Consider the following 22138-nt stretch of genomic DNA (forward strand, 5'->3'; position numbering starts at 1 on the left):
CGTATTTCCATCTGTTCTGTACTCCTAAGCCACTCAAATGATGAAACTCCATGAATGATTCAGTTTAGAGGAGGGGGGAAGAGGAAGAGTAATTGTGTACTTCTGTTCAGGAAGTCTGCTTATAACAATGAACTGTTCTCATTGTTTTGCCATGCAAGTCAAATGGAGCAGAGGGGTAAGCAATCTGGCAGCTGCGAGTAAGGGACAATTGAATATTAACAGGTATATGGCAACAACATCTTATGTCAATATTCTGTAAAAGCATACTAAAAATATTGAGAACATACTACTAAAGAAAGTGTTTCTTTTTTTCCTACTATTTAGGATTTTATATGTAAACTTTTGACTTACATAGCAATTTATTCACATAAGGGTTCACTTGCAAAATTAGGACTTCTGCCTCTCAGAGGCAGTATAATAGAGGACAAAGTTCTCTGCCCATATTAATGGATTCAACTAACCTTAAGTCAATTATACCAAAACAGAATTTGGATATCTATCTTAAAAATCTTTGAGATGTGCCAGATAACTGAATTATGTTATTGATTGCTGATAATCAGAAACCTGCATAGAAGAAACAAGTCTGATTTCCAGTACACAGAATTACAGGACAATACTGGTTGGCATGTATATACTACATCTCAGTGGATCAAAAAAAAATGTTTTATTGCCTTTTTTTTTTTTAATACTGCTAACAGAGTTACATGCAACATGATTGCTTCCTCCAGGTAACATTGTTGCTATAGGTATTTTTATTTTCATAAATTGCTATTTTTTTTCCCCTCCAGAATTTGAAATGAAAAATTATACTCATTTTCAGACCATGAAAAGAATGCTACGTACCCTGTTGCTATTCACAATGAAGATGAGAGTTCAAAAACAAGATCCTAGTTAACAAATTAAGTCAAAAATAGCAATCACCAGCCCTAGCCACTCAGAAGTCATGCATTTAGTCTAACTTGAATCTTATGTTCATTTTATAGGCAATGCATACAGATCAACTACAGTGAACTGCCGCACTGAAACGCATAAAATACATATCAGATGTATTCTATTTACATACATATTTATATAAGTATATCTACATAAACCAAATTAAATAGGCATTTTTTAAATATGTAGAATAAGTTACTTTACATGTGGGTTAAGTGTTTCTATTCACTACAGAACGATGCATACAGTTGTTAAGTTAAACAGGGTTCTTCACCAAGACAGCTGAAGTGAGAGGGGACTCATCCAAAATTAGCTAGACTTCAGCCCTACTAAAGCAGTCTAAAAACAGGATTTCATTACATCGCTAAAAAACCCCACTAAAATAGTTTATGAACAGTTGTACAAACGTGATCCAATTTCCCTTGTGAGGAAAACTAACTTTCCTAGAGAATTCTGCAATACTTCTACACAACATTTCTCCATGGTTATTAAATTGGCTGGGAAAGCTCTAAAACACAAGTTCTACTTCATTTTGTAAGCACACCAGCTTCTGAAGGATTCTATCAAATTCACCCTCACTAAAGCCTCTTGGTTTTTCCAAGGGCTTCCCATAAGACAGTATTTCGTAAGCTTTTTTCCCCTCAGTGGCCTGTCTCCATTCAAGTGCTCCACTTCAATGCTAACATAGCAACACAAATTCTAGTTCTGCAAATTTCCTTCTAAGCCCTTTCAAGTGTCACAGGGTAATGCACTACATAATATAGGAGACATTACCATAGCCATTTTTTATTTTCCTGTATAAAAGGTTATAGAGTTTTAAAGAACTTTTGAAGAACAGCATAACACCGTTCTTCCTGCTCTTTGACAGTCCGACACACCTGAATGCATCTTGTGATGGAACAGTAACACAATGCTCGTTTGGGTATCAAGAACTACCAATGGAAGGCTGGAGGAACATCTACCTGCTCTAAGACAGAACTACACCATCTTTAACCACATTTTAGTTCCATTATTGGCATGTCATTAGCAAGTCACGTGGAAACTACTATTCAACTGATATTTTCTTCAATATGCAGGAAGAAAAAAAGGCAGAGCATATTTTATGTGGGTACAAAATGTGGCTATAAGGTGAAGTTTAAATAATAGCTTGCTTTGATTTTAAAATTCAGCATTTATAGCAATATGTGGGTTTGCAAGCAACTGTTACTAATTGGTCAGAGCACAACAATTCATTATGAAGAACAGAAATATAAATGCATTCTTCCGCTGTTTCTCAACTGTGCCAGCCAAAATCATTTCATTTCATTTCATAACATTTTCTGTTTCAGCTCCTGTCAGGGTTTACATAAATCTTCTTTACATACTGTGAACCAATGAAAATGTCACTTAGCTGAGCTCTATAAGCTACTGGGGAAAGCTGATCAGTGGACATAATTTTAAAATACGCAAACCTAAACCAGCCACCTAGGCCATTTCAACAGGTCAGGTTGTCATCAAAACCATGACTAAGATAAACCAATTTGCTTCTTCATAAATTCTTTTATTCCCACCATATACCACCTGACACTCTTCCCAGTTAACAGCAGAAAAATATCTTAATCATTTAATAAATATTTCTCTTCCATCTTTCTTTGGGTTTTTTTCCAACATGTAACTGCTATATCATAAAAATGAAAACACCATGTATCATTACAATAGTTTGGTCATTACTTTACTTGCAAATAAAAGCATTTAGTAGAAAAATATCAAATATGAGAATAACTTGAAAAGCAAATAAGCTCACACACACACACACTCCTTTGATATCTTATCATTGGTACATTCGTCCAAAAATAAGAATTTGGAAGTTTCTTTTGATAATTAATACTGTCAAGCTATTCTCATTTCATCATCGTTCTTTTAGCTGGTATTGTTACCATTAGTGATTAACAGGGTAAGATAAACTGCGACTGCTTATTGATTCACAGGCAGATACATCAAAATGTGTTCACTTTAACTTGAGCTCATACAGATTTAAGAGGATATTGGCACAGCACCTCCTCCAATACTTCTACTGCTGAGGCCCTTGGAAGATGCCATTCATGAAAGAGTAAGATAAAAGATTGAAAGTCCCTACCTTCACCTGATGATCCTGAAAGGTCTATGATGACATACACTCTCCCTTCTGGCTCCAAGTCAATCTGCAATCAAGAAGAGAATTAGAAGTAAAACTTAGAATGGCTCCCAAAGCAAGTGACTGCACATGCAGGAAACAGTTTCCAAAACTCATGAAGCTAAGCTGTAGGCAGGACACATGGGCAGGTCTACAGTTCACTACCAACAGAGCCTCCTTTCACAAAGAGGCCCTGAGGACCCTGCACCTTCACTGAAGTTAAGAAGTGTGTGCCCTCAACACTTGGAAAGCTTTAGCCCAGTAAATTTTACAAATCAAATATTCAAAACACTGTTCTGCCATACGTTTGCACCACTGTTTCCAAGGAAACAAGGCAATAAGTTAAAAAGTGCTAGTATTGAATAATTTTTTTACTGTAATTCATACTGAGCCCAGCTATGCAAATGTGAAAAACAACACTGTGACCTATTCAGATCCCAGGGGGACAGATCAGCTCTGGTCACAGAACAGGGGAAACGAACACACAGGGCTCGGACGGCTGGTTAACACGTGTTTATAATACCCCCTTTGTATTCCCACTGGGAGAAAGAAATACATGCTTTATCCTCTTATTTTGAAATACAAAATTTATTTATTTCTGCACCCTTCCGGTAGATTTTAAAGGAGTCTTTGGTCTTAGGGAGATCACTTTCTCTCAGCATGAAATACAGGTGCTCAGTATCAAGCCACTATACTCTCACAGACTGTGAGAATAAGCTCCTGTACGTTTAGACACTGCAATAAAAAGCTCATTACAAATCCTGCTGTATTTTACCATACATTTCATCAGCAACTCTAAATACTGCTGGATTTGAGTATCTTAATGGTGCCCCACACATAAAAGACAATTTTTGCTGCCACCCATCTCTCAAAAATTAAACGGTAACTAAAACACTATGTAATCAATAGCTCTTACTGTCACATGACAGCTCTCACACAATTTCAGAGAGTGAGTAAAGCAACATGGTATACATGAATACTGTATTTTCAGTCCATTTTAGTAAGCAAAGCACACAGATAAAATTTCATGTGCGCTGCCAGGGTGCCTCGGGGGGGCCATGCCTGCCAGGGCCTGTCCTATGCCCCAGTGCTCCAGCCAGGAGTGGGCAGACAGGGAGGCACCAGGGCAGCCCCAGCCCCCGGCATCAGACACCTCCCCGGGGATGGGAGCAGGACAGTGCCAGGCCCAGGCTGGGACACGGTGTTGCTGGGGCAGGGGCTGAAAGCCCAGGTGCTGACATGGGGTCCTGGGCCATGGGCAGGGTAGGGGGGCCTGGCAGTGACACTGGGGCCTGCTGGTGCCCCCAGGGCCCTGGCACTCACAAGGGACTTGAGTTCATGCCTGCCACATACCAAACTGGGGTACACAGGGCAGGTGAGAAAATGAGAAAAGGAGACGTGCCCCCAAAAGCCCCATTCTTCCCCCAAGTGAAAAAGCAGTAGGATTATGTGTCATTGGTGCCAGACCAAACAGACACCTCACGTGCCTCATCGCCCAGCCTGGCCAAGCTGGGCTCTCCAGAAACCCCAGAACTTCACTTTCCTGACACTTGTACTACAGCAAGGCAACCACACACAGAGCCTGTGGCTTCCCCACGCAGCAGGGGAAGGTGGGCCTTGCCTCGCCGCCATGGCACAGAGCTGCCTCCTGCGTCACCAGCCACCTCAGGGGAGGGCACTCGACCAGAATAAGACAATAATCAGGGGTCACCACACTAATAACCTGGGAGAGCAATCTGTTGGTCTTCACAAACCAGCCAGTAAATGAGGAAAGGAAGCAGACGCCAAAATGTCCAGGCTATGCCAGGGCTTGCCCACCTATGTTCAGCGTGCGGCTTCATGGGGTCACCTTTTCTGCCTCCAGGTTCTCTCCGCACCTGAGAGGGCCGTTACAAGGGGGGGTCCTGCTTTTTCCCCTCCTCCTTTGGGCCACGGCTGCCGCACACATCGGGGCGATGTGAGATGCACAAGCTCCTCCGGCCACCAAGCAGTTTCTCATAAAAATGCTTCTGTGCAACTCGGGAGCAAGCCGGCAGAGGAGCGCACGGCTCCAGCTGGTGTCATCGGACCAACAGATCAAGAAAATGACCTCAGCAGCTGTGTTGTGAACAGACCAGGCAGGACGTAGGTGTTAGCAAGGCCAGTGGCTACTCAGAGGAGAGGAAAATGAAATCATGGTGGAGTGTTTTTCCATAAATAAAACAGTTTCTGAACTGGTAGCATGGGTTTTGTGGGGGACATTTTGTGGAGGATGTTTTTTGTTTTTCAATAAAGCTACTGATTTTGAAATACTCTTCCTCTCCCTTTGCAGTTTTTTTAACGAGAAAAAATAGATCAGAGGCACAGGTGCATGAATAAATTTTGATGTCTATGCAGAGAGAGGCTTTTGAAAAACTGCTATAGCACTCAACAGATGTCTGTAATACTCTGTTCGTATCAGCACTATGTACTGCATGGTTAGGCTTTCAGCAGAATACTTTATGCAGTTAAAATCCCAGTGTGCACATGCACGAACAAAAATGCAACACCATCCCTGCAGAAGAATCAGGCATCTGGAGAAGCTGGTGATCACCATCACAAAATCTCTGTTCTGCCCACTGAAGTACAAATGGCTTTGGAAGCAACTCGGGAACCAGACTGCAGCACTGAACCCACATTTCCATTACCCATCAAGTGGACTGTTCTCACATACCATTTATTAGAAATGCTGCTTACTGATTTTGATTCAGAACTTTTGCTGATGCTCTAAGCAGAACAAACTGTTTATAAAAGGGAGTCTCTTTCACAAAGAAAGTATGTTTCAGTCTGAAAACATTCTAATACCAGTAAGAATGAAATAGACATGTTCTGATTTTACATGTATAAAATACCCACATTTCATTTCAGTGAGTACCTACACTGACAGTCCCATCAGTCACAGGAACTAGTAATTTTGCAGAAACTGGTAGCTCAGTTCCCTCAGCTGACCTTACATCTAAAAAGAACACCCCAAAAAAAGCAGAATCCCCTAAATTAACAGGAATCTTTCTTTTGTTCTCAGGTCTTTCCCGTATCAAATCAAGTGTGGAATGAGAAGGACTGATTCAATTCTAATTTTGCATAAAACATTTCTAATTTAATGCCTAGAAACATAGTGTATAAATACCCTCAAAACAGTCAGATTATTAGAATATAAACTACATGCCTTTTCCTTGAATCTGCACATTAAACAACACTTTGAAGAAGTTAGAGACTATGCAATGTCATTTTATAAATAAGTAACAAAGGATGCATACAGCACAATCTAAAGTTTCCAGGAATTTTTCACCAAATGCCCTGAAAATTACTACATGTGAAACGCCCTTAGACGTATGTAACCAGAAACAGAATGACTGGCCAAATTCAGCTGAATGTAACAGACACCCTGAATGCAACAGAAATAGTCTGATTATGGCAGTTCTTATTCTGACCCTTCTCTTTGACTAAAAATACTTCTCTCTGAAAGCAGCCAAGCATTTATACACGCAGAGAGACACCATGAGAAGATAACTAAACAGACATGACTGTTCAGAAGGACAACAGGGAACAAGGCAAGATGCAAGCCAGAGATGGGACTGAGGAGATGATATAACAGCAGCTTTGCTGTAAGCAAGATACACTGAAAAATATATGCCTTGCACATACATGTCACATACTTCACATCTAACAAAAGATATAACAACTATCACTGAGCAAAATGTTTGATTACCAAAGCAGTTTATCTTGGCCCACACTATTGCTGTGACTTTTGGTAAAATACAGTTTTAGTAGGTGCAAATAAGATTAATTGTGGAGGTACTTTAAACAACTTCTATGCTGCTAAAAGGATCCTGATGTGGCAGTGTATTGAGATGAGTACAATGATTGCTGGAAAGCAGAACAGATCTTGAAAAGCTCCAGGCATGAATAAAGCATATTAGTAGCCTGTTTCAGGGAACAAAAGGCAACCATCCATAAAACCAGACATACTTAGAGGAAAAATCCCGCGTTGAAGCCATGGCCAAGTTTCAGCATATTGAAGGCATTTATACAGTTTCACAGTCATTAATGGATTTTATTTTCAACACCCTTCTGAGACAGTTCCCCATCTGTAAAATGAGATACTCCCAAAGGCACCAGCTAGACTAAATGACTTGCCAGAACACCATACAAGAAGTCTACAGTTAAACAAGAACTGAACTCTGGTCTCTGGAGGCCCAGACTGCCCACTGGACCGTTTCTTCTGTTCCTCAGTTAAGCTTCCCTTTGTCAAGCGATACGCATCCAGTCTTCCTACACTACCAGAGATGCCCAAGCTGGGGTTTTTTTGTTTGTTTAAAGAACTTTAATGGGTACATATCTAAGATGCAATTTCCTCTCTTTTCCATTCAGTGAATACTCATCAGTGAAAACAATATCAAACAAAAAACTGCTTAAACATTTCTCTGCAGCGTTTCCAGAGCATCACAATTCTTGGGTAACTCTGAAGTACTGCAAAATTTAATCAAACTACACAAAAGACTGTGAAAATAGTTCAGCTTTTCCTCAAGGTTTTCTTTTTGCAAGCTTTTAACTCCAAAGTGTTCTGAAAAAAATGAGTTCTAAGCTTGTTTAGAAGCTCACCATTTTCCTCCTCTCAGATGCAAGATGTAATTCCCACCCCCAAAAAAATGAAAATCAAGACAGAATCGTCTTAGACTAAGATTTTGCTAAGGAAACCACACACTCTCTCTAATCTTACAGGGATGAGGAAGATCAGAATATGCTATGCAGTTATTCCGGTTGCACCGATACTTCATATTTGAATATGAACAAGATTATGTTCTTGACCACTGTACAGCCTGAATCATTCCATTAACATTTGAGGGTGTTTTTTTCATTCTAGCTGATAGCACCAGCACAGAGATTTTGCATGCCCTGTGGAGCAAACAGAGACCTGTTCCAAAGAAGTGATAAACTGCTATCTTCAGTGGCTCATTGCCCCAGTACCATATGTTTTCTTTTGATCATGAGTTCATCAGCCATTCATGTTCCAACACCAGAACATCACCTAAGATTAGGTGCACTATATGCATTTAAATGCCAGCTTGTCTCAAGAGAAATTTAAGGACAGTCATTGGCATAAATCTCAGATCTGAAACAAACAATCAATAGAAAAATGCATTTTGCATAAATGAATAGCATAAAGGCTGAGTAAGTTTTACTCTTGCTGTTCCTTAGCTAGACAGTATATGAAACCCAGTAAAACCCCTTCAACCATGAAGCTGTTTAGGATTTTGGCAACAGTGTAAACCTAAATGGACTGCATAAGCAACAAGCAACTGCACAAACAATAAGAATTAAATCATAAAACCTGCTTTGCACCTCTTGTTGTGATGTTCTAGGATTATCTGATATCTGGATAGCTTAAAGCATAAACCCCAAAGCACATGATCTGTCACTGCAGATGGCTATTTGAGTCACGCAGGACTTGAGAAGTCAGTATGTATTAACCCTTACTGAGCACAGCATAACAGAAAGTTTCTCTTTGAACAATTTCTCTGAAAAGAGGAGGGAAGGGATGTTGTTTAAAGAGCTGATATCTGCAAAGGCTGAGGGGGTTACATCTGGTGTTTTTAAGGGCATTTACTTCTCCAATTTTGATAAAATGCTATTTCCATGAAAACTTATAAGTAAATCGGAAGAGTTGTAATCTAATAGAAAATGACTGGAAACAGTCTGTGCTGTGTATTGTTCTTTAACTGCAAGATTTTTCTGCTTCAATTAATAGCTAATAGAATACCTGTTTTAACTTATTGAATATAAAAGAAAACATTAATAGTGACACTTTTCAATATAGTCAAAATGGCTGCAGACCAAGTAATTTAAAAACTTTCAAAGCCACCATCATTGGTTGAACATGAGCCAGCCGTGTGCCCAGGTGGCCAAGGCAGCCAACAGCTCCTGGCTTGTGTTAGAAACAGCGTGGCCAGCAGGGCCAGGGCAGTGACCGTCCCCGTGCTCGGCCCTGGTGAGGCCGCACCTCGCACCCTGGGCTGGGTTTGGGCCCCTCACTGCAGGGGGGACGCTGAGGGGCTGGAGCGTGTCCAGAGCCGGGCAGGGGCTGGGGACGGGGCTGGAGAACAAGTCCTGTGAGGAGCAGCTGAGGGAACTGGGGGTGTTCAGCCTGGAGACAAAGGGGCTCACAGGGGATGCGACTGCTCTCTACAGCTCCCTGAAAGGAGGCTGCAGGCAGCAGGGCGGTCAGTCTCTTCTCCCATGTAAAAAGTGACAGGACAAAAGGAAACAGCCTCAGGGACAGAAACGTGAGGGGAGGTTTAGGTTGGGTATTAGATCTCTTCCCTGAAGCATTGCAACAGGCTTCCCAGGGAGGTGCTGGAATCACCATCCCTGGAGGTGTTCAAAAAACACATAGATGTGGTGCTCAGGGACATGGTTTAGTGGTGGGCTTGGCAGTCCTGGGTTAACAGTTGGACTTGATGATCTTAAAGGTCTTTTCCAATGTAAATGATTCTATGTTTGCATGATATGATTACTAGAACAGAAGCAAATTCTTGACCAAAACAACAGCTAGAGGTAAGACCAAACTTGCAAACTTCCGCCAGCATTTACACCTGAATCCCTAGCAAGCTCAACCTAAAATGGATAGCTTTGTAATAGGCTCCGTAAGGTCAGCAAAAGAGCTGAGAAAATTTTATTTAATAACATCTGAAAATTAACAAATTTCACATGTTAGATCATTCATGACATGAAGTGAACCTGACTTTTATAGAAATTGTCCAGAAAACATGTTAAGAAAGCTTCCCTAGAATCTCTGTTTACCTCCATGATTTTTTTCCCCCCGCAGCCTCTTGGTCTTCTGGCCAAAGAAAGCAGGTCTCTTTCAGAGCCAGTGCACCACCACAAAGTTTGGAAATCTGTGTTTCATTATGAATGTTACATATTTGATTATTACAATTACAGAGAAACTTAACACAGCTTGCCGCATTGTAATTGACCACAATGATATACATAAAAGTTAAGAAATTTTGGCCACGGGGGATTCTATCATTTATTTACTCATACCCAAAAGTCAACAAAAAGACATCAAACATCTTGCATGACCTACAGAAAAGATCAAACACTTTCCAGTGCCAGACACATGCACAGACATAATACAGAACAGAAGCAGCCAGGGAAAAACAAGATTCAGCTGAAACAACCACAGTATTCACAAAGCAATTCTGAAACAAGAATCCTTCTATTACTTAATATAGCATATACCGATATTCAATTGAGTGCCCTGAATCACACGGGATACAACTTTGATCTTCCACAATCCGCTGTACCTAAGACCTCTGAGGCACTGACGAAGGAACATTTTTGAATGCATGGTGACACACGAATGCACGTGTGCTTGGGCACAAGCATGCACATCTGTACACCCAGAACTCACATGCTCAGTTTGAGCCCCACAAGGAAGAATACCTTCTGTGAACCACCGTACTGGAACTACGGTGTTCATGGCTCATTTTCTGGTAGAGTCCAGAAGGTGGACTTGGACAGATGGCTATATTTACATGCAACAAGACAGCAGAGCAGTACAAACAGCTGCAAAGGCATGAAGCAGCATGACCACGTGAGGGTCACTGTACAAAACCAGGTTTCTGACTCCCTGATCAGAAGGAAGAGATTGTCGTCACTTTCTTAAAAGCTTCAGTTGGTTAGAGTATGTATGGCACAAGGTATTAACTATTATTAAGGTCTGCAACAGTTATATACCCAAACTGGTTAGGGCTTCTAAATACCTACAATCAGAATTCGTGAGCGAGGGAAATAACTCAGACAGAGAAATTTCTTCACGAGTGGAAAAAGAAATCAATAATCTTAAAAGACAAGACTTCCTAGACTAACCTTTCAGGGCACTCTGAACATAACAGTTCCATGGAGACTCATACCAGTATGAGTGTTCCAGGCACATGTGCGTGCTGTTTTGTTGGTTTATTTAACCCAGTACGGTTATCTGATGATGTAAAATGTCTTCTGTTAGTAAGTCTTATAAAGGCAGAGGAACAAGCCAGAGTTACACAGTACATTTTCACTGTACGATAACCGTCTCCACACTAGAAACAGAGGTTGCATTACTTTAGTAATAGTAATGAAGGTAAAGTACAAAGAACCTATGCAAGCCCAGAGGTAACATGAAGGATGATGGATAAGAGCTGGGTTTGGCTGAACAATATTCAACTAGACCTGAGTAAAAGGACAGTAAAACCACCTACAAAACAGAAGCCTGCATAAAGCCATTCGCTTGAAACATCTGCTAAATGCATTTAGATTGTTATTGGATTTAAGAATAAAGGAGCTGCATAATGTGGTAAAATTTGACCTGTAATTTCATCACAAGGCTTTTCAAGAGCATTTTTTTTTTGATTCATTAGGTACAGTGGCACTGTCCAAACCATAAGGAAATAACTAGCTGACATAAATTATTTAAAACACATTTATCGTCTTGCTTATGGACATTTTTTAATGTCATCCTACAGAACTACAAACAGGTGTATAGGTAACCCCCTCCCTTCTAGGAATAAAATGCTGAAGAAAGAATCAGGACTGCAAGCACAAAGTGATAAATGCTGTCAAATTATTTTACTACAGTACAATTTCAGATAACCCAACTGCCCATACGCCAAGCCAAAGTCCTAGCTGGCACATTTGTTCAGTCACAGGAATCAATCACATGTGATGATTTATTCACACAGATATTTGGAGTTTCTCCTAAATTGCAGTAGTATTTCCTCTGAGTAGACACCTTTGCAACACTGGACAATCTTTATGAGATAGGTATTTGCATATTGGATAAACAGAGGATAAACCTTAGGATTCACTGGTACTTTTCCTGGTCACATACAACAGTTTTGGTGCACTGCATACATTTTTCCTTACTTCTTGAAGTAACTTCCGTGTTTCCTTACTTCCCTTAAGTAAGACTTAACTTCTGTTAAGTTTTACAGATTAAGACATCAAAGCAATGCTACCTGTTTCCTGTAAAGCGTATGGTATTTTTCTTTTCTTTACAGTGAAAAATTGCTTTCTTGTGCTCTCCTCATGCCAGGTACAGTCTGGGAAAGACAGTATATAGTCGGGAATATCCACACAGCATTACCGTACAAAGAATAAAGGAAAAAGCTGTGCTCATTTTTAGACCTCAAAAATCAAGGAGGTCAAAAGTTGGAAGATCCAAAACTAATGTGGCATAACTTCAAATCTTCTTTTAAATGAAGGACAACATTTCCAAAGGCAAGATAAGTGCTAGGAAATAGTGATATTTAGATCATGTGAAATTGCACTGCAGTTTTTAACCTGTGAATCTTATTCTAGCCCACTGTAGAAAAGACAGACTCTGGAACTTGCCTATAAACCTACTGTATTTTAAAACAAAAGTTAGGAACATTGATGACACCAACTCTGAGGCAGCTGACAGCTTTACTCAAACCAGGGTGTCATTGATGTGGAAGATCTTCCCAAACAAACTATTCAAAAATAAGTATGCCTTACATGAAACCTCAACACAGACGAGGCAAACACTTCAGCATTGACCTCAGATCCTTCCCACAAGAGGTTCATGTTTTCAGTCATTCAAACACTACTGCACAACACCTTTCAGTAACTTTCAAGAGAGGTCCTACTGGATTTACAATTGTCAGTTATCCAGTTAGAAGCCAGCAGCAGGGAACTGAAACCACTTTGGTTCAGTTCTAGTTCAGGTTCAGTTGTAAGTAAAGCTGTGCTGGCTTTGTTCCAGTTAGCAACAAAACTCACATCTAGGATTTGTTCCAATTAAAAAAAAAAAATACAACAACAACTGTTTATGAGTTTGAGTTCAGTTCAGCTCCCTGGGAAGAAAGGACTAGAGGCCTTTCTTATCTGAAAGGCAACCACATTAATTGTACTCTCTATTTGTATTCACAATAGAAATTAATCCTCCATTAGGAAGGAAATGGCTTGACTCAATATTGCTGCAAATGGACAAACTGTACTTTAATGACACTCACTGGAACTTTCAAGTAGCTTGTTGATGTGTGACGCCAACATCAGCTGCAAGCCAGGGTTTATCAGCAGAGAAAACTGACTAGTAAATTCTTAATCTTCTATTTTGTCAAATTGATTTAGATATAAGACTCCCTCCCCCCCCAGCCCCCAACTGGTGGCTGAAACTACAGAATATGCAATTAAGATAGCCCTAGAGGTGTGCTCAAAGGCATCTTTTATCTCATTAATTAGCTACAAATTACTAAGCTCTTCCCCCCAAGTTTCCAGAAAACAAACAATATCTTATTGTAGGAAGCATCTCTAAAGGCTATCAAGGCTTGCCTGAAAATTCTCCAGCATCCAAGCTGCTCTTCTTTCTTTGCAAAACTGGTCTTTTAACGTGACAAAAATCACTGTTTTACTTAGTAATTTACCTTAGCGTACCCTTCATGAAATTCTGGATTATAATCAACCTGTCAGCACTGCTGAACACCACTCAGAGAACGGTACTTCAGGTAGGCAGAACTTAGGCAAGCTCATGACATAACATAACACAGGGAGCAAAATATCTTAAATAAAAAAACACGAATGAGAAGAACAAAGGACCTAGGGAAGAGACACAATCTTGGGAACATATGGAGACAAAAATTACATACACAGCTTAGAATTGGCATGAAGTTGTCACAAGCAAACAAAAAGAAGTCAAATTATATTTCAAGAACAAAGTTATGCTAGAATTACTCCAAAAATGCCAAATTTTATTCTGGAAACACAGCCATATTCTACTTCTTTTAACTTCACTCTGAGTCTAAAACAGATTTTAAATCTAGAGACCAAAAACATTATAACTTAAGATGGTTTATTATTCATCCAGGAAATTGCAAGCTTGTAATTTTTTAAAATAAGATGTCTCTGCTTAGATATCTTTGTAATTGATTTGTTTTAGTAAATTTAAAGCAATTTTTTAAAATGTGTTTCCTATTTTCCTATTCAGGTTCACCACAGATACCTTCTATTTTTGAGGAAAGAAACTGGAAATACAAGCAAAAAAGGAATAGTCACCTTATAGAATTACTTAAATTTGGCTAAAGAAAGGGAAGGAGATTGCAAAAATACCACAGAAATATTTATTTCCCAGTTTAAAAAAGAATATTCTTCAGAAAGTTCCAAGATGAAAACATGAATACACAATCTTCAAGAATTACAAATAAACATTCTTCTGTTGGCTTGTGAAGATGGAAGGAAAAAGTACTTTCTACACAAATATTCTCTATGTCCTTTCACATATGTATCTGTAACCTGAGCTGCCTTTACAATAAACACTGACATTACAATAAACAAACATTGCATGATATACAAACCACAATAGTAAAACAGAATTGGCATCAAGTATTTAAACAGAAGTATCCTTCCTGGAAATAGCTCTCCTACTTACAGCATGCCAAGAATTCCATCAAATGAGAGACTTTGTTCAAGTTATACTAAAAGTTAAATTTTAAAGAAATTTGAAAGAAGGAAGAAGAAAACAGAATCAAGAAAATAAAGTACCAGTTACTTGCAAAAGTATCTTTGCTTTTTTTTTAAATTAAAATATTTTTAAATGTTTGTTCAGTTTAGAATGAAAGACTTCATTCTGCCTTCACACTATGTGACACACACAACTGCAAGCAGTACTTGCAGAAATTGGCTGCCACGCAGATACCTTAGTCCTTTGCCATACTGAACACACGCACAGAGCAATGACACCCTACCTGCATCAACCCCCCAGAGACCCCCAACTTCCCTGTCCATCACCCTTTCCACACTAGGGTTTTAAGTAGGGATGCCTATAACAGACCGGGAACTGGTTGCACCTCTCAAGCCTCAGTCCAATATCTAAATAGCAAAGTCATTCTTGTTTCCTAAAGAAAAAGTTCATTTCTAAAACTTTGTTATTAGACAAACACTTCACTAGTAAATGTGGCAGCTTCAATCACATAAAATTATTCATATTTTATGTATGTTCAATTATTCAATCTCTGAAAAAAGTGAATTCAATAATAGCACCACAACTTTGTTTCTTGAACACAACTTTTTGTTTGTTTCTTGAACAAAGATTCAGAATTGGCAAGAAATACCTCAAAAATTTGACAGAAAACATAGCCCCCAGTGCTATCCCATATGCCTTTCAAAAAAAATGCCAGAAGAACCAGAATTTTTATTTACAGTAGAAAATATCATTGGAACATTCTCTCTTTTGTTTTTGGGTTTTTTTTTCCCTTTACTACAATAAGAACTTTAGATACCCTTGAACAGTGGTTTATTTTTTAACATAGTTTTTGCCTTGTTCTGATGATGTTTTAACCTCCGTTTAATTATCAGATTAGAAAGATTAATGAAGCTCATTCTGTTAACAAAATGGTTATCCTGAGGACTACAATTATCTGTAATTCACTTGGACTTCCTCTGCAGGTTTAGCCATAACAAATGCCGAGCAACTCCAAGATTCCTTGGATGTCAGCTACAAAACACTTTGTTGAAAGAAAAACTGAACAGGGAACTGCCTATAGACCATGCTACCCATGTTTAAACGCGAAAGGGAAACCCAAGTAAAATAAAATTTATTAGCTTGACACGTGCTGCCAGGCAACCTATATTCCATAAAATGGATAGACCTGAATGTAACATCTTGAATACAGAAGTTACAGAAAAGGAAATGGCAAAAATAACCACTGCTATTATTACTGTTCCTGAAAAGTTAGACAGCAGAGTAGAGTACGCCAGCCAGAAATGGCACACCAGGAACAGACACATCTTCAAAACTCCCTAAGAACAAACACATCCTAGTGTGTGTGCATTTACTGGTATTATTCTTTAGCATTTATTTTCATTTACTGCAGTGTTTTAAACTGAATCGCATGTGGAGTTCTCACATGTTAGATATGAGTTTGGCATGAAAGATGCTGGCTTAACCCATTTAAAAATCTCACTCTTCAGACATGCATGCAAGTTTTCCGGTATTTCCTGGATATGGGGGGGGTGGGGTGTCAACAAAAATTCCGCGTGCACGCACACACACCCACGCCCCGACACTTGACCTGCTTTGTATTGCAGCAATGTGGTTGTTCCTCCTTTAGTTCATGATGAAATAGGAAGTGCACTAATTTACATTTTGGATTTTGTTCTTTGAAAAAACTGCTTATAAATCAACTGTTTTTTTGTTTTGTTTGTTTGGTTTTTTAAATACAAGAGTATTCAGGTTTAGGTAATTTCTTTGAAAGAGCTTCAGTTAGACTTTATACAGCCAACTAGTCAGGTCTCCTGGAACCAAACTCAGGATAACTGAAGAATTTTTGTTCATTTAGATCTTAAAATTTAGTTCTGAATGTGTAAGAACGATCCAGTTCTGGTAATGGAGAGCACAGCACGCTGCCTACTTAGTCTTCTATCAAGCCAAGCTAACTTTGCATCTTTTCTGGAAATGTCTAGGGATGAAGGATCTGCTACATCCCTTGCTAACTCATTTCACTAGTTTGTCACTTAATGTGAAAAGAAAGATGTGCTTTGCTGCTCATATTAATCCATCAGGTTAGCCCTCAGTTCTTGTTTTACCCTTCTAGGATTAAAAAGCCCTTAACTTTTAAATGGTACTTTACATACCCAAATTAAGTAACCTCCCATTGTTCCTTTTATTTAAGGAAAACCAGTGAGCTCAGAGTTTCTCCCTATAAAGAATTTTCTTCAAAATATGAATGCTTTCAGAAATCCTACTGGGAGCTCTGCTACGGACCTGCTGGGTTACCCTGCGCAATGAACTTAATTCACCCTTCACGTGCTTATTTCACCTCCTATAATTACTCTTATTTAGCGTTCAAATTCTAAAGAGTTCAGGCTCTCCTTAGCACCTTTATGCAATTAGACTCTGATCTCTTTACCATTACCTACATTGGAGTTTGCAGGTTCTAGGCATCCTGCCATATTAACAGCTTTATTTGAACTGCTAAATGGACTACAATTAATCAGTCATTATTGTAGCCTATCGATAAACCTGCACATACTTCTGCTATGGTGCATCTATCACTTTCCCCAAACCTTACCATTTGGATTTACAAAAACATGTCCATTTGAGGCTTACAGCATGAGGTTTTGTAATTCTAATTCCACACAGAGAGGGCAGAGATAAGCCTTGCAGCAAGTCTATCCAGCCTTTGGTACACTTTTTGCCTCAATTTCCAACCAGTTTTTAAAACACTGACCACCCATAAATCCTCCTATGTGCAGCCTACAGAAGGAGGAGGAATCATTTCACACTTGGGGGAAGTGTCATGAAAAATCTGTCATCTGTAAGGAGCGTGGAGGCAGACAGGATAGGCATCTTCAAGAATGCATCTAAGTTTTGGATACCCTTGTTTCTCATTCCTCCATCTCTGGTTGGCCTACAATTTGCATAAGCACTATCCCGCAGAGCCTGCAGAAATCTCTGCCTTGGCTAGCCCTATAACCAAAACCTAGCCCTATCAAAGTTTGTTTCAAAACTCTCTCTCCAGTCTTACATGAAAAGATTTATCTTGAAGGTGATCTGAAATAGGAGCCACATATATATTTTTTTTGCTTAGAGGTGCAGAAAGAGTTCCCAAATATCCAGAGCAACAGCAACAGTCCCTTTACTGCAGAGACTTCAAAGACAAAAGAGGAAGGAAAGTTACCCTTGTATTGGGGAAGAAAGGTTTTGAGTGTGTGGGTTTGGGATTTTCTTGTTGTTGTGTCCCTCCTCCCTCCTCTCACCCCTTTAACACAGTGGTTTTTTTCTTACTAGTAACAAAGATGAAAATGATTCACACACAAGTATGACCTCGTTAACCATCCCGGCAACCCTCCTTTAAGTAAACCTCTCTGGGGAATCCTGTAGATCTCCATGATGTCTGTGTTATACTGCAGAGTGAGAGTTTTGGACTGTTTCCATTTCTGATTCTCTGACCCTATCCAATCTGTTCCTTGTGGCTCAGTCAAATACACTGCATTTTAACTTTTCCCAGGAGCCTACACAATTTCTCTTTTGGGTTGTTTCAGATTTCATTCTCTGCAAAGCAGCTGCCTTTAAAAGTGCTTTCAATTTATCCCATTACAAAATCATTTCCTCCATCAAGGAAAAAAGGTTCCCTTTCTAAAAATTCAACATACATACATACATGCATGCATGCTAATAAAGTTGTTAACTATTGAAGATAAAGATGCAGTGGGATCCAGTAAAGATAAAAGGATAAATTAGCATTCTCAGGATCTGGCTCAAATAGTAGTTGGTATTCAGCCGTGGAGAAGTGACTAATTTTGGGTAATTTGGTCTTTTTTTCATACTGTCCAGAAGAAAATAAGAAAAAACAGATATGCAACTTTAGAACTGTGTGTTCAGAATTGAAGTAATGCAATTTAGCAGCATTTTCCATATACCTTAGAAAAGGCTGAGGAAAAAAACCTTACAATTCCTGATTTACTTTTAAAACATCTTAAAGAACATTGGTTATTTTTTATTATTATTTTTATTTTTTCAAACCTGATAAGAAACAGGTTAAATCTGAACCCTGACCTGCAATTTGTTCGCATAATCATCCTGGATCATTGTAAAAGAAAATCAACAGGTTTTAACACCATGAACAGTCCCAACAATAAGCCTGAAACATTACCATGGTATTTTAGAAATATTTTAATGAAGTTTCTTCCACTTAATGACAAAGCTGAACACTGTCTGCCTAATCCAGCAACAAGGAGAGCTGTTACTTCTCGAACAGTCAGGATCCTACAGGCATCCAAGTAACATCTATAAAACAGGTACACCCTGAAACTGAAACTGCTGATGAGGTGGGTGCCCTGGTGATGAAGGCCAGAGAGAAGGCAGAGGTACTGAATGCCTTCTTTGCTTCAGTCGTCACTGCCAAAGGCCAGCCCTTCGGTTTCCCAGACCCTGGAGGCAAGAGAGGAAGTTTGGAGAAAGGAAGATACTCGCCTTGGTCAAGGAGGATCAGGTTAGACATCACTTAAGCAAACTTGACACCCACAGATCCATGGGCCCCGATGGGATGCACCCATGAGTGATGAGCAAGCTGGCAGATGTTATATCCAGGCCACTCTTCATCATCTTTGAAAGGCCATGGAGAACAGGAGAGGTGCCTGAGGACTGGAGAAAAGCCAATGTCACTCCAGTCTTCAAAAAGGGCAAGAAGGAGGACCCAGGCAATTACAGGCTGGTCAGCCTCACCTCCATCCCTGGAAAGGTGATGGAACAGCTCATCCTGGAGGTCATCTTGAAGCATGTGAGGACAAAGAAGGTCATCAGGAACAGTCAACATCGATTCACCAAGGGGAAATCATGCCTGACCAACCTGACAGCCTTCTGTGATGGAACAACTGGCTGGGTAGATGAGGGGAGAGTGGTGAATGTTGTCTCCTTTGACCTCAGCAAGACTTCTGACCCTGTCCCCATAACGTCCCCATCGGTAGGGTCAGGCAGTGTGGGTTAGGTGACTCCTGCACCTGGGGAGGGACAACCCCAGGCACCAGCACAGGCTGGGGCTGACCTGCTGGAAGGCAGCTCTGTGGACAAGGACCTGGGAGTGCCGGTGGGCAGCAAGTTGCCCATGGGCCAGCAGTGTGCCCGTGTGGCCAAGGTGGCCAATGGGACCCTGGGGTGCATTCGGAGGAACCTCTACTCTGCCCCGGTGAGGCCACATCTGCAGTGCTGTGTCCAGTTCTGGGGTCCCCAGTTCAAGAGACAGGGAAGTACTGGAGAGGGTCCAGCAGAGCATCTCCCTGATGAGGGAAGGCTGGGAGAGCTGGGCCTGTTTAGCCTGGAGGAGAGAAGACTGAGAGGGGATCTTATCAATATCTACAAATATCTTAAGGGCAAGCGTCAAGAGGACGAGACCAGACTCTCTTCAGTAGTGCCAAGTGGTAGGACAAGGGGCAATGGGCATAAACTGCAACAAAAGAAATCCCTTCTGAATATGAGGAAAAACTTCTTCACCTTGAGAGTGACAGAGCACTGGAACAGGCTATCCAGAGAGGCTGTGGAGCCTCCTCTGGAGACATTCAAAACCCACCTGGACACAACTCAGTGCAGCCTGCCCTAGGAGAACCTGCTCTAGCAGTGGGTTGGACTAGATGACCTCCAGAGGTCCCTTCCAACCCCAACTGTTCTGTGCTTCTGCAAAACACCCTACAAGCGAGCAGAAGGCACAACCTGGCAGCCACACTGGGCTCTTCTGAAACTCCTCACCCACTGCACCCTTCACTCCTCTGAAAATTGTAGTGTTTTATTCAATTTAGACAGTGACAGTTTTTCTGACTGCTACCAGAGATTTACCACAAAGTAAGGGAGCTTTTTATTTCACTTCGCTGTCACTCCAACTCAGCAATGCATGAACTTGAGTCCTGATTAGTGCACTTGAACTTATTTTATCATCATTTCAATGACATGAGGTTCCCATCCTCCCTTAAACATTTGTTATAAAAAATGCACGGTGAAAAATACATGCAGCAGCAGACATGCTAACATTAAAAACAACAGAGGAAGACTAGCTCTCCTAGTGCACAGGCATGTTGCACAGATCTCACAAGCTCTAACACACCTTCTGGCAAGAAAAAGCAATACTGGAATAAAAGAGAATACACACAAAAGTCAGCATCATTTTGAGACCTGACATTCTGTCTGCACAACCAACACTTCAAGGATTTTTTTTCAGGTACAGAATTAACTAACAATCAATGAATCAGTATTTCACTCAGAGTTATTTGCACCACACATGGCTTTGATTTTATAACCGTGGACCAGGGCACATTTTTATAACGTGAAGAGCTATCTGTTATATGCTGGAAATTTTAGTTAATCCTGAGTGTTCAAGAAACAGCAGCTTATTCTGGGAACCACAGTCCAATTAACTTATTACAGCAACAACTAATTCAAATCCCTCCTACACTGGCTCTTGAATTCCTATTTTATTGTAGCTTTTCCTAGGAATTTAAGCAGTTATTTGAGAAGATACTTTTATACAACAAGATTTCAGTAGCTAAGGATAAAATCTATTATTTACATTTAATTATTACTACATATTTGTCATTTTCTAAAAATATTACTGAGTATCAAGATTTGAGACATGTAAATCACTGTTATTTCTGCACCATGTCAATATTTAGTAGTGTTTCCTTTATAAAGGCATTAAAATGGTAATACAATATATATAAAAAAATTACTTCCTTCTCAGATGGCTAAGCAAGCAGAGCACACATCAAACGACACTGTATGCTTTAGGTTCAACTACTTATCCTCCTTTTACCTCCCCTTACTCTGTACATAAATCAGGATAATTCCTGAGTTCATACTGCAAAAAAATCCTATAAAAAAATCAAGTTTAATGGCAGTGTAAGAGCTGTTGTGAAGGATCACGCATTGCAACGCTGCTAGTTTACGGCAGCTTTGCCCTCCACCCCAGCTTTAGAGGACTGTGAGCCACCATCAATGAACAGAAACTAAAAGCTACTGCAGTGCTCAACTCTGCAAACAGCAGGTCCTTCCAGAAAGCTTTGAGATGCTGAAGGCAAAACTGAAAGCAGCTTTTGGAGAACATGGCAGCAGCGCATTGGGCTTACTCAGCTGCATCCTAGAAGCAACGACTGAATCACCCTTTAGAAATAAAACAGCTGAACTCCAAAGATATCCCGAAGATAATGAGCTGCACAAAACCAACCAAACTGCCAAACCTCCTACCCACTGCAGTTCGTATTAGACCACTGCCAGTGACTCCGAGTCTTTTGCACAGATGGCTTCTTTGGGCTTGGTCATCCAAAGGTTTTAAAAGAGGGGAAAAAAAATATCTGCCAGACCTAAAGGCTCCATGTTTACTGCAAACATATCTGGGGAAAGACAGAAAGAAATTATGCCCTTACTGGCACAGTATTTTGTTTCTCTACCCTAAATCACCTCCCTCTCATGACTACCTCTACTGCTAGAGAACAGCTCCACAAAAGCTCCACAAAGAGATGAAGCCAGTAAAAACAGAATACAAGGCTGACATA

The 22138-nt window shown here is 40.1% G+C and overlaps 1 protein-coding gene across 1 annotated transcript in view; it reads right to left on the reverse strand.

The window, feature by feature from the left end:
* Positions 1–22138, reverse strand: part of PRKCE (protein kinase C epsilon) — a 293743-nt gene that overhangs the window by 187306 nt on the left and 84299 nt on the right. Inside the window, exon 2 of the mRNA XM_005238684.3 lies at positions 3050–3113. Within this exon, the coding sequence (XP_005238741.1) occupies positions 3050–3113 (64 nt within the window). The remainder of the gene's footprint in view (positions 1–3049; positions 3114–22138) is intronic.

The sequence above is a fragment of the Falco peregrinus genome, chromosome 11 (genome assembly GCF_023634155.1).
Source record: "Falco peregrinus isolate bFalPer1 chromosome 11, bFalPer1.pri, whole genome shotgun sequence".
Lineage (NCBI taxonomy): Eukaryota > Metazoa > Chordata > Aves > Falconiformes > Falconidae > Falco > Falco peregrinus.